The following is a 12,859-nucleotide window of genomic DNA, read 5'->3' on the forward strand; positions in this document are numbered from 1 at the left end:
ATATATGTACATATGTACGTACCCCTGTGTGCCCTTAATGAGTTTATTGCCGTAACAAGAATTTCTTGGCACTTGAATTGGCTTTGACGGAAAAAATGAGTAAAGCATGATAAATAGAAAATAAAATTTAAAAATATAATACATATTTATGCGAGTACCCAAATGCATATATACAAGTTATCTACTTTCGTTTTCCATAATTTTTTTATACATTTTTTTCTATTTAACTTTTTTCTTTTTGTTTGCGTTTTCCATTTCGTCAAAATGTTAATTTCTATCTCCAGCAAACATAGACACCCATACACAGACACATAAAAATAGCGTTGCCGAGCCTATCGGACATTGACTGTAGGCCAAGTGTTGTAGTTGCATTAAACGTCAAAAGTAATGACGAAATTGTTTGACAGATAGTGTTACTTTGTAAGTTTGCTTTTTTTATATGCAAACATATGTATGTATCTGTGGGTTTATATACTACAAAGTACGAGTATGTTGCCACTTAGTTTGGCCCATAGAGTGTCATATTTATTTTTATCGAAAATTAAAAACAAAAAAAAATGTTAACTTCGATTCCTATGAAGCTGAATACCCTTCACAAGTAAAGAAGGTTCCATACAAGAACAGGAGCAAGAAAGATCGTTCAGTTTATATGACAACTGTGTATATTAGGGCGGGTTGACTTTTTTTATACATAAAATAATACGGAGTAAATGTTCTTTAGATCATTCTGAACAACTTTCTCTAAGAGACTATGGCTCTAAAACTGCTTTTGATCCAACGTTTTTTAGGCGAAGTTTAAAAAACTGAAACATCGGTTGTATGGCAGATATGCTCTATAGTTGTCCGATCTAACCGATTCTGCCAAATGATCAATGGAAAAAACTCCAAAACTGACCAACCATACCTAAAACAATTCGCCTAAAAGTTGCTGCCTCGAAACCGGCCCATAGTTTCTTAGGTAAAGTTGTTCAGAATGATTCCTAGAACTCCGTAGAACTTTTTGGCTTCCTGAAAATCGTGCCAATCCAATATATCAAAAATAAAGTATATGCTTTAGTGGTCCGATCAGGAAACTTTCTTTGAATTTCATAGCGAAGTTTTGTATAATAATCCATGCTGAATTTAGTAAATAAATCTTGTCAAATGAAAAAGTTTCCCATTACTTCTCAAATAAAAAAAGTTTTTCAGATAAGCGCTTGATTCCGAGAGTTTAGTTTGTATGGCAATAGCTGCTATAGATGCTATAGTAATACAATCAAAACGATTTCTTGGGAGATTGCACCATTGTTTTGGATAACCACTCATGTCAAATTTCGGGAGAATTACTTTTCAAATAAAAAAGTTTTCCATATAAGGACTTGAGTTCGATCGGTCAGTTTGTATGGCAGCTATATGCTAGAGTAGTCCGATCTAAATATTCTCTGTGGAGATTGTAACGATGGTATAGATAATAGTATGTGCCAAATTTCGAGAAGATATTATGTGAAATAAAAAAGCTTTCCATAAAAGGAATCTCTATATTCTAAATCGCATCTATATCTAAATCGACTTGTTTTAGGTTATACAAACAACCATTAGGTGAACAAAACTATTATACTCTCTAGCAACATGTAACAAGAGTATAATAAGTAATAAGTACAATATTCCAGTATCACTCACGCATAATAAAGCCACAAATGCAAAACAAGCGCTTGCGCCTAGCGGAAAACTCGCAATTTTACGCTTGACTACGATTACCAAAGAGTTTCACATATATACATACATATATAGTATATGGTATATAGTTTTTTTATACTATCGTATCAGCTATTATCTACATAAATGCGTACATTTATCTACTCCGCGGCCTACTATCAGGTGTCTGTTGTTATACTGTTCATTCACCTGACACATCACGGCGATCAAAATAAAAAGAATCAATTATTTACTCGCCACTACTCAAGCAATGAGTGTTGACAAACAAATACACACATTTACACATACATATATATGCAAACTTGTGTCTACAACAATATCTCCATAAGAATCAGATTAAATTTCCTATTTAATTGAAAAGTGAGGGAAAACCAGTTCAACAACTTTATATGGGTATATCATAGATTTGTAGTGGTTAAAATTACTCAACATTTGTGATAATTTTCTTTTACATATTTATTCTTTATATAAATTCTATATACATACGTTTAAATATGCAAATAAATGCAGCTCATTTAATTAACACAGCATTAACACGTTTCGGTTAATCAGCTTACGTTTCGAAATCAGTAGTGAAGTGAGTAGCAGTAGTAAGAAAAACTAATTATGAACCAACTCGATTATCATATGCTGCCTTGAGGCTTCTTTTACATATTTCATTCTTAAAAAAAAATTGATGAAATTTTAATGATCAGATTATCACAGATAATATGTTCTGTTAGAAGGTGCGGTTGATAATCTGTAGATTATGTTAAGCTATGATACACTTTGTTCTTTGTAGTTGGTGTTGACAATGAATGAAATTCTAGGCAGATTGGCTGAAATGAAAATAATTAGGTATATCAGTAAATAAAGTGTTGCAGTGACAAATGAGGAATTTAATAAAAAATATTTGGAAAAAGTAAAATAGTAAATAACTGAACTTTCTGGAATAAATCAAATCATCTCGTTAAATCCATTTGATGATTTGTTCTATGCTAAGACGACTGGTAAGGCCATATCCCAACATAATACTAATAATATTAATAAAATCTTCAAAAAATTATTAAAAGAAAAAATGTAAATAATTTCGTTCAATATTATATCATATATAGATATATATATATATATATATATATATATCGTCCCCTAAAATGAAATACAACGTATCACCAAAAAAATTTAAATTGAGTTTTTTATTGTTTACGATTCATTAAATAAAATAGCATACAATTTTCAGCTTCCGTTGTCAGATATAACCATAACTGTTTTATAACCAAAACTCTATTTTTCTTTGAATATGATTAGTTTCTAATATTATCGTAACGATGACGATATGGCTTTTAGGATTCATTGAACTTTCTTTTAACAGAAAAATTAATAACTTTTCAATTATGAGCTCCCAAATTTTATGGCATTTACTATTTAAATATATTTCTGCCGATCCTTTCTCCGAGAAAACGCACAAAAATTCGGTATTAAAATAGTCAGCACTTGCCATAGCGCATTTACTTGACTTACCCACATGAGATATGTGTTAAGGTAACAAAGCCGAATCGTATGATCTGAGTGCCCAATGAAGTAATGGTTTTTCTCCATATTTGACTTACTATACCATGCTGTTGGAACTGTTTTGCCACTATTGATATTGAAATGAATAAATGCCGAACTAGGTGTGAGGTCCAATTACAAAGACATCTCATCGTCAAAGGTGGTTATGTCGAAGTGTGAGTTTGAATTTATCTTGCAGATTTCCACCTAGTCCAAAAGTGTTCTATTGAGATGATCGGCGTCAAGCACGATGTCGTCAAGATTGTATGAAGGCTTTTACTATATTTTTGCCATATCGTACTTTGACAAAAAGTCTGACGACTACCCTTATAAAAAACTTCATACTTCAAGAAAAGACCGTTCACTATTTAAATTGAATGACCATAAAGGGAACATCTAGTATGATTTTTAATAAAGACTACCGTTTCAATACATGATTTCGAGTGAGTGAAAAACCGCCTTTTTCAACAATTTTTTTCTCATATCAAAAATTAAATATTTTATTAGAACTTTTTATTGTTGCAAACATACTCGTACACTATTAACAAAGAAATTCTGAATTTTTTGGAAAAAAATATTTTAAACTCGGCCACGCCTTTTTCGGTGATCCCTTGGAAAAAAGATGCGCCCCCGTTCAGTCCTTACAGTATCATCTAAAGTGAAAAGATACGTGTTTTACTTAAAACCTTAACTTAGAACTTGGACGAAGGAAAAAACTGAAAATTATATTTTTGGCGGACATTTTTACAAAAAAATAAAGTTTCAGTGAAAATTTCGCGAATTTTTTGTTTTCAAATAGCTGTAATCGAAAAAAAAATCCTTCCTCCAAGTCTTTAAGAATTATTTCTCAAAGACCTGTGCGAGAAATCTTGCCAACCGACTTCAAAGACACAGTTTCGGGAAAAACGTGTTTAAAGACGGCGTCTTTAACCTAGCTAGCCTCGAGGGCACAAGTTTTCGAGGCTGTATCTCCGAAACTATTACTCGGATCAACTTGAAAATTTACTACAATATTTGAGAGGTATTGTGGAACTGAATAAGATAATAAAAAAAAACGATTTTTTGAAACACGTAAACTCATGCAACCCCTTAAGAACACGCAGAAACAATTTGGAAGAAAATTATTTATATTTTTCGAGTTACACGTGACTTCAGACAGAGCTAAAAACGTATTCTGCTACAAAATAAAAATCCACTAAAAATTAATTGTTTTAAAAAAACAAAAGACCAGTCTTGCAAAATTTTGGTAGTTTGCGATGCGAAACAATTTAATAATGATCGGATAGTTTGAATTCGAGTAGCAAAGTGTAGAATATAGTTTTGGGAAAAACGCATTTAAAGAAGATGGTTCTGTTTGACTAAGCGGCTACACTGTACAAAACTCTAACTAAAAACTATTTGAAATAACGATTTGAAATTTTATCATGTTATTTTCAAAGATTAACCTATTGAAATATGAGAAAACGATCTCTTTATTTCAATAAGGAGGACACCCCTTAATTTTCTCGTAACCTTGAATTTTTCAACGAACCCTTCAAATATTATCACTAATTTAATTACTTTATTTATTTACTTAATAAAACTATTATTTAACTTATGTTCCTTCTCTTCTCTACTTACAGGCTATTAGTTGGTGCTCCTTTAGATAAAAACCTCCAGCCTGGTACGAATCAAACCGGCGCGCTATATCGTTGTCCGATTACGCAGACGTTCAACGACTGTGAACAGATCATAACCGATGGACGAAGATGTAAGTTTCATGTGATTAAATATTTTAAGAAATTAAAAAAAAAACTATTTTTCATAAATTTATTTATTTAACTGCTTCGTAGATAGTTTTTCTAAGTAAATAAAAAATGTGACTACAATCGATAATTTGAAGAAAATCTACATATGAGAGAAGATTTGTGTTTAACTTAAGCGAAAATACCTTATTTACTATCTGTTGCTTATATAGTTATTATTTTTGTTTTCTTACTTATATATTTATGCTGACATCTGGTGAAGGTTTTCATGTTTCTTTCAAACTATCGCATAGATATTTGTTTTGTTTTGTGACTGAAAAAAGTACAAGAATTTAGTTAGAAAAAATATTTTAATAAAATTTAATTGTAAATAATTATTTTTCTTGCTCTATGAGAGGAATAACGTATAGTGTAGTTAGCGGTCTTGGTGCTAATTTACGTAAATAACCGAAACTTTACTTGATTTGGCAAAAAACAAAGAAAAAATACAAAATTGTTTGTCAATTAATCTATTGCCAAATGTGTATATTATAAAAATTGTTCGCTTAATAAAAAATTTCTATATTTCTTCTTGTACAGTGAACTATCGGAGAATTGTGACTAAAATTTGCGCTAATAATTAGAAAATTTTGAAAATTTTGTAAATAATTATTTTACATGTTTATATACATATTAAGGAGCAGTTAATTATTTTGCTATTATATGTTTATATAATTCCTTATATTAGGGGTGTTCTTAAATCAAGTTTTCAAAATTTTCAAATACAAAAAATTAAAAACTATTTTTGTTATTGAACAATGCTCAGATTTTGCAAGAAAATATTGAATAATGAAAATGTTAGGAGATAAGTGAAACATTATTTTTTTATTAAAATATTATTTAAAAAAAAATATATTTTTTCAATAAAAATATAATTTTTTTAATAAAAATATTATTTTTTTTTAATAAATAAAATATTTTTTTTAGTACAAAAATTTTTTTTTTATAAAAATAATATTCTTTTCAAATAATTTTTTTTATCTACGGAAAACCTACTACTAAGATATGCTTGATGACAGAATTTCGTTAAAAAAAATATCAAATTTATCAAAATATTCCATTTCAAATTTCCAATTTGTAATTTAGAGCACCCCTAATGTTAATATTATATTTATTTACCTATAAATTTACATATTTCAATTGCTAAAAAAAACCTTCCCTCAATTGATATCCTACAATTATTCCCTCTTACCTACCACAAAAGTATATATTTATAAAATTTTTATTTTTTCTCTTTTTTTATTTTCTTCCCCTTTTTATACCGAAACCAATATGTAAAAACAAACAATAATTGGTACGCCATGGACTCCTTTACATTGTAAAATATATATATATTTTTAAACAACTCCAACGAAAAAAAACGTGCTTACTTTGTAGCGCCCGAAGGAGTTTATGAACCTAGTAAGTGGTATGGGTGCTTTACTTGTTTACAGATTTCTAACCAAGATTTGTTTTTTTTTTATTTGTAATGCATATTTTCGTTGTTGTTTTCACTTTTTAACTGCTCACATGATTTTGTTATTAATTCTACTTTTACTTTCAAAGAAATTTGCTTGGTAAATAACACAAAAACAAAACAAAAAACATTAATAAATATGCACTTACACAAAAAATAATTAAAATTTGCTAAATGTAAATATCTTTAAATACATTATGTATTATACACATGCTCAATAAGGCTTAACAATTTGTAAAACATAAAAATGTATTAAATAACAAACAAGTAAAACCGCACTAACCACAATTCATGCCATAAAATAATGTTGGAAATTCCCTAAAATGAAGCATACTATTATTTTTATTTTTTATTTTTTTATTTTTTGTGCTCAAAACTCCCGCATTCTTAGATGATGATTTAGCTAAAGAGAATTGCAACTTTTCCGGCTTTTATTTTCTTAATTTTGAATATTTTTGCAAATAATCTTTCGCCACTCTGAGTATATAAGCACCCTAAAAATCAGATTGGCGCCTACCGAAAATTCCGCTATGTCTATTATTTGATGCGTTGCGTTATTCTAGACGCTGCTGTTGCGCCTGGTCGGTTTTGTGGCGTTGAAAAATTTATTTTTATATTTTTGCTCATTTTTCTTTTGTATTGTGCTATTTCCAAATTTCCAAACAAGTCACGTTTCCATGGAATAAAATGAATTTGTGACTCATTGACAGATGTTTCATAACAAATTTATAAGTAAATTAGTCAGTTCTTGGTAAAGATAGAGACTCGGAAAGCTTTAGCTATGAATAGCTCCAAATGCTTTTGAAACTATAATACCGATTTCACTGCTTTAATGTATTGCTGAATAATAAGCTTTCTATTAAGAGTTCTATGGAGCTTTGATAGTTTGTAAACAAAAGCGTGCCAACTCTGCAATATACATATATACCCCTGTCACGATACATTAAACCACATTTTAAAGAATGTCTTCATATACTTTTCAGAATCGAGATTTAAAAATAATAATTAAGAAAGGATATAGAGATATCAATGATTGAAAATACCTTATCGTAACTGACAATCTGTTGAATTGATCTAAATTCCTCCAAATTCAAAACAAATAATTTTTTAAAAATGTTTTATAAGTTAAATCGCGGTAATTGCAAAAATACCGCAAAAAAGGGGTGGTAAGGTTTGCGTGGCCACGTATGTAAATCTAATATCGTTAACCTGTACAAAACTTATTTTAGGTATCGATGATCGCTGCACTGTATTCTTAATTATCTATCCTTAAAGGCATCCTTTGATCTTCTTGATGGAGTAGAATTATATTATTATGCCAACCGTATGTTCTGTAGATTTACCCTGTACCCACTTTCAAAAGCATTTATCTCTCAGGATCATTGTATCTCCTTCTAAACATCATATTGCTACCATGGTCTTACATTTATTGTCAATTATCTCGAAAATCCACTGTTGCTATTCAAATAATTGGTTTTCTTATTGTAGCCATAGAAAACATTCTTCAAATAATCTTAAAAAATGCAGCCGAATTGACCTGTCCTTGGACGAAAAAAAATTTGATGTAGTTCCATTACGTTTACCCGATTAACCGTCGTAAGAACAGCTGCTTTGTTAAAGACCTCAACTGTTTCTATTGGACTCTGAGAATCTGAGTTCTTAAAGAAACACGTATCTGAACACTCGGATACACGCTTTGACTTTATACCGAATCACTTGGATCATGAAGTCGACAAACCAAACTCAAGCGGCTCCTTCTCTGCCCATACGAGGTGTGTTCAAAAAGTATCGCGACAGTTTGCTGACAGTTTTCTACGATTGCAGGGGCGTGGTGCATCATTAGTTCTTGCCACAGGGAAGAACGGTCTATAAGGAATATTACCTGCAAGTTATGCGCAATTTGCGTGAAAGAAACCAGAAAACGCCCGGATTTGTGGAAGAACAAAAATTGGCTTTTGCACCACGATAAGGCGCTCACACATCGTTGCTTGTGCGCGACTTTTTGGCCAAAAACAACACACTAATGATGCCGCAGCCACCGTATTCCCCAGATCTGGCCCCCTGTGACTTTTTCTTGTTCCCTAAACTGAAGAGGCCCATGAAAGGACGACATTACGCTTCTCTTGACGAGATAAAGACGGCATCGAAGGAGGAGCTGAAGAAGATAAAAAAAATGATTTTTTGAAGTGCTTCGAAGATTGGAAAAACCATTGGCACAAGTGTATAATATCTCATGGGGATTACTTTGAAGGGGACAAAATAGATATTCGTGAATAAATAAATAGTTTTTGAAAAAACACAAAATTCGCTATAATTTTTGAACACACCTCGTATAGCCGTTGGAGGAGAGGTGCAGTGACCTTCTTTACAGTTGGGCCAAAACTTAGGGGGAAGATTGGTGGAAAGGTTTACTGTCGGGAGCTCTCTATAATCTTTAGCTTCAGACCTTCTTCCAAGCTAAGGCAGCCATTAAGGCAGCAGCAGATCTACTGCTCCGGAGTGTAGCCTCCTTCAGAGAAGTGACCATTCACTCAGATAGCAGAGCGGCGTTACTAGCGTCATTAACAGTGCATTCAGGGTTGGTCGAGGAGGGCCTAACCTCGTTATCAATAGTATCGAGTGTCTTTGTGATAAGACTGGCATGGGTGCCTGGGCTGCGCAGTTGATAAGTTGGCAAGGAAAGGCACACTAGAACCACTATAGGTAGAACAGTAGCGAAACGGTGCTCCCGCATCCTCTTGTCTTCTACTACTAGATAGCAGGGAATCCCTACCATCATCGGTAATTTTTTAAAATATAAAAAAAAATTTAAAAAATTAGCAAGTTAAAAAAAATGTAAAAAGACTTTCATTATAACTATTTAGTTCCTATAAATAATGTCTGACTGCGTAGGGCTTACGTAGAGCACTCCACTTCCATGAATATTTACTAAACAGCGCATAAATTAACATAGGTACATGAATTTCCACACATTTTTTGTTGTAATACGCATTGCAAACTTGTTGTTGTGATTTCCCTAACCGTGTCTTACAACCATTCGAACATGTGCATGTAATTCTTACAACGCTTACGCAGCTCACACATAAATTTCACACTTAATGTATGCGACCACATGACCTCCAGAACACGCATGGCGGCACTCCTTCGTTGACGGCAGCCACTGAGAGCCACACTGATGCTGTGAATGCTATTGCTGCAACACAACATTGTGCATGCCACTTTGCGTTGAAACAAACAGACCAACACACATATATGGACTATTCAAAAGACTGCGTTAAACATGTGATTATGTTAGGGAAACTCGTTAAAAGTCAGTCGCTCGTTTGATCGGCTGCCTTTTGGTTTTCATCACTCCCCCCGCCCCTCCACGCCACACGCTCGAACGCAAAATGTTTCAGCGCCACTTCGGACGCATTTTTATGTACTCCAGTGCCCATTAGCCGTTTCATTGGTTCCACATTCATTTCGTCTTTTTCTGCTGCGCCACACTTTATTTGTTGCTGTTTTGTTGTGCGCCCTTTTATTTGTTGCGCCCCATTCGAGGCGTTTTCGCGTAAATGATCACATTCTTATTTTAGAAACATCATAACTTATGCTGTCGCTGGAAGTCTGCCTGTTCTTCTTCTTCTTCATCAGTGCCAGTGATTGTGCGTCTTTCAGCGCCCTACGCAGCCACGTCGCTACGCCTTCAGCTCGCTTTGACTTTGCCATACAAAATGCGACCGCTGCTCTTTGGATCTTCAGTCTGTCAGTTCTGTTGTGCGCTCCAGTCGGCGTCGCAGTCAGTCAACCACGCAAGTGACAACAACATTTTTGCCACTCGTACTGGCAACCCCAATTCGGCGTTCTGTTCATTACCATGCTTTCGGGATTTTGAGATTTTGATGTCAGTGTCGGTTGGTGGAGCCGCCAGCATGTGTGTGCAGCATAAAGACCGCTTATTGTTGTTTTTGGAGTTAGTTTCGTTTTTTCGATCTTTCACATTGCTTTTGTTATTGTTAATAGCCATAGCCTTTAGTTAAAGCAGTTGTTGCCAAGAGATGTTTATTTTTTTGTTTTGGAATATTTGCGTGGATTAATGTCGCCACAAGCCTGCGTTTTCGCTTGCGCACCCCGCGCGATCACCACGATCATGCTGCAGCCAAAGCTTTGCCATTTTTATGGGTTGGGTCGATAATATCCTCTTTTCAATTTGGGCTTTCGCAAACCGTAACCCTTTCATGGCGTTTTATTTAGCTGTTCTGAATTTTTGTTGCCTAGCACTCAACGAATTTGTTCTGATTTCGACTTTTTCCACTTTTTTGTGCGTCTCTGCACTGTCGCTTTCAATTTCATTGCGATTCGCTCGAGCGCACTTCAGTTTTCTTAATTTACTTACACTGCTTTTGTTTTTGTTATGCCATTGTGGCTGGTATTTCACGCATATTTGTCGCGCTTAATCCAATTCATGGCTCATTTAATTATAGGCATTTGCTATCGAAAGCACACCATTTTTGCGTCAAACCTCTAGAAATTCAGAAATTCACTCGCGCGCCATTTAGGGTGTCGTCATCGATGTTAATGTTATATTTATATTAATAGCGAGGAAGACACATAAATTATTGGATAATAAATTTGTCAAAGAATGATGTAGGGTCCATGAAGTCAAGCTGAACCACGTTTCACTACAATCTCGATCTATACAAAACCTTAAATTGATCTTTATATTATTTTAATTCTTAGCTATGATATTGCAAGAAATGTTGGCAAAATAATAAATAATGTCCAAGAAATTTAGTTTTCCAACATTTTTCTTGTATAAAAAATTGTTTCAGATCACTTTAACCTCGAAGTTCTTGGGATAGATAGCATTCAGAGAAGGGTTTGAAATATGTACATAAAGAGCATATAAAATTTGAAAACTCTCCGAACACTTCAGTCTAAAACTGTATATACTCTAATAAAATTACAGAGTATTTAAATACAGCTAATGTGAATCAATTCCTTAGGACATTTCTTCTTAAGGTTCATAGAAAGAAAAGTCATAAAATGTGAGAACCCTCATATGGGCACACGTGATTACAGAACGATTTAAAATGGAATAGACCTATTCGTATAATTCATAAAAAAAGGTGTCATGTAGAATCCAATCCAATCGTGGAATAATAAAGGGTTTTCAATAAAATAAATAAAACAAAAACGGCTTGGGATAGCAATGAAATTCTTTATTCCTGTAAAAGTACTTTTGATGCCATTATGTGTGGAACTCGATTTCTTTTGCATGGCCACCACAGGCGCGCTTGCAGAAGTCCAGACGCTGAACCCAATTTTCGACGGTTTTCAAGCATAAATCGGCAGATACTGACTTGACGTACCCCACAGGAAATAGTCTAACGGTGTCCAATCGTACAACCGAGGCGGCCAATTGACTGGACCATTTCGTGAGATAACCCGTTCACCAAACTTGGTTTTCAATAAATCGATTGTGACATTCGCAGTGTGGCTTGTGGCGCCGTCCTGTTGGAACCACATATTGTCCAAGTCCATATCTTTCAATTCGAAACAAAATTATTCGGTTATCATACTTGTAGAGTGGTAGCGGTTCCCATTCATAGTAACATGCCGGTCTTGATCATCACGAACGAAGAATGGCCTAATGACGCCGCTGGCCCATAAACCGCACCAAACCGTAATTTTTTTCGGAATCCAATGGTGACTCATGGAGTACTTGTGGATTTCTGCCTGACAAATAACGCATATTTTGCTTATTGACGAAGCCATTCAGCCAGAAATGAGCCTCATCGCTGAAGATGATTTTTCGATGAAAATCCGAATCATCTTCAAGTTGTTGCTCAGCCCAATTCACTAACATTCGACCATTCTAAAGCGGTTTCAGTTCTAACGTCAATTTAATCTTGTAAGGATTTATGCTAAGATCTTTTCGCAAAATTCGCAACTACGACGAGATATCCACACGCTTGAGAACGACGTTTGAGTTATTGTTTGGGGTCTTCCTCAATTGATGTGTTAGCGACAGCAATATTTTCGACATTACGGCCACTTCTTTGACTCACTGGAACGGGAATATTTTGTTCTGGATTCTAGTTTTTCCACTAGACGCTCAATTGTTGGTCTGACAGGACGATTATGATGACCATAAATTGGACATAGCGCTCTTAAGTTGAGGCCACTGACTCCGAATTTCGGTAGTAAATTTTAATAATTTCGACTCGTTTTTGGATCGTGTATCTTTCCATGATGAAATTGCAAATCTTACTGAAGAGAAATGTCAAAAGAACTGGAAAAAATTTGTTATCCCTATCGGTCCACTTTTGTAGCGTCGTTTTGAAAAAAACTAAACAGTTATACCATATGTGCTCAAAGGCCTTTTACAGTTATTCCGTGCCTATTTTCG

General features: G+C 33.8%; 1 protein-coding gene across 1 annotated transcript in view; it reads left to right on the plus strand.

Moving 5' to 3' along the window:
- Positions 1-12,859, plus strand: part of LOC126759519 (integrin alpha-PS1) — a 230,783-nt gene that overhangs the window by 189,833 nt on the left and 28,091 nt on the right. The window contains exon 2 of the mRNA XM_050474358.1: positions 4,848-4,975. Within this exon, the coding sequence (XP_050330315.1) occupies positions 4,848-4,975 (128 nt within the window). The remainder of the gene's footprint in view (positions 1-4,847; positions 4,976-12,859) is intronic.

This window comes from Bactrocera neohumeralis, chromosome 5 (genome assembly GCF_024586455.1).
Source record: "Bactrocera neohumeralis isolate Rockhampton chromosome 5, APGP_CSIRO_Bneo_wtdbg2-racon-allhic-juicebox.fasta_v2, whole genome shotgun sequence".
Taxonomy (NCBI): Eukaryota; Metazoa; Arthropoda; class Insecta; order Diptera; family Tephritidae; genus Bactrocera; species Bactrocera neohumeralis.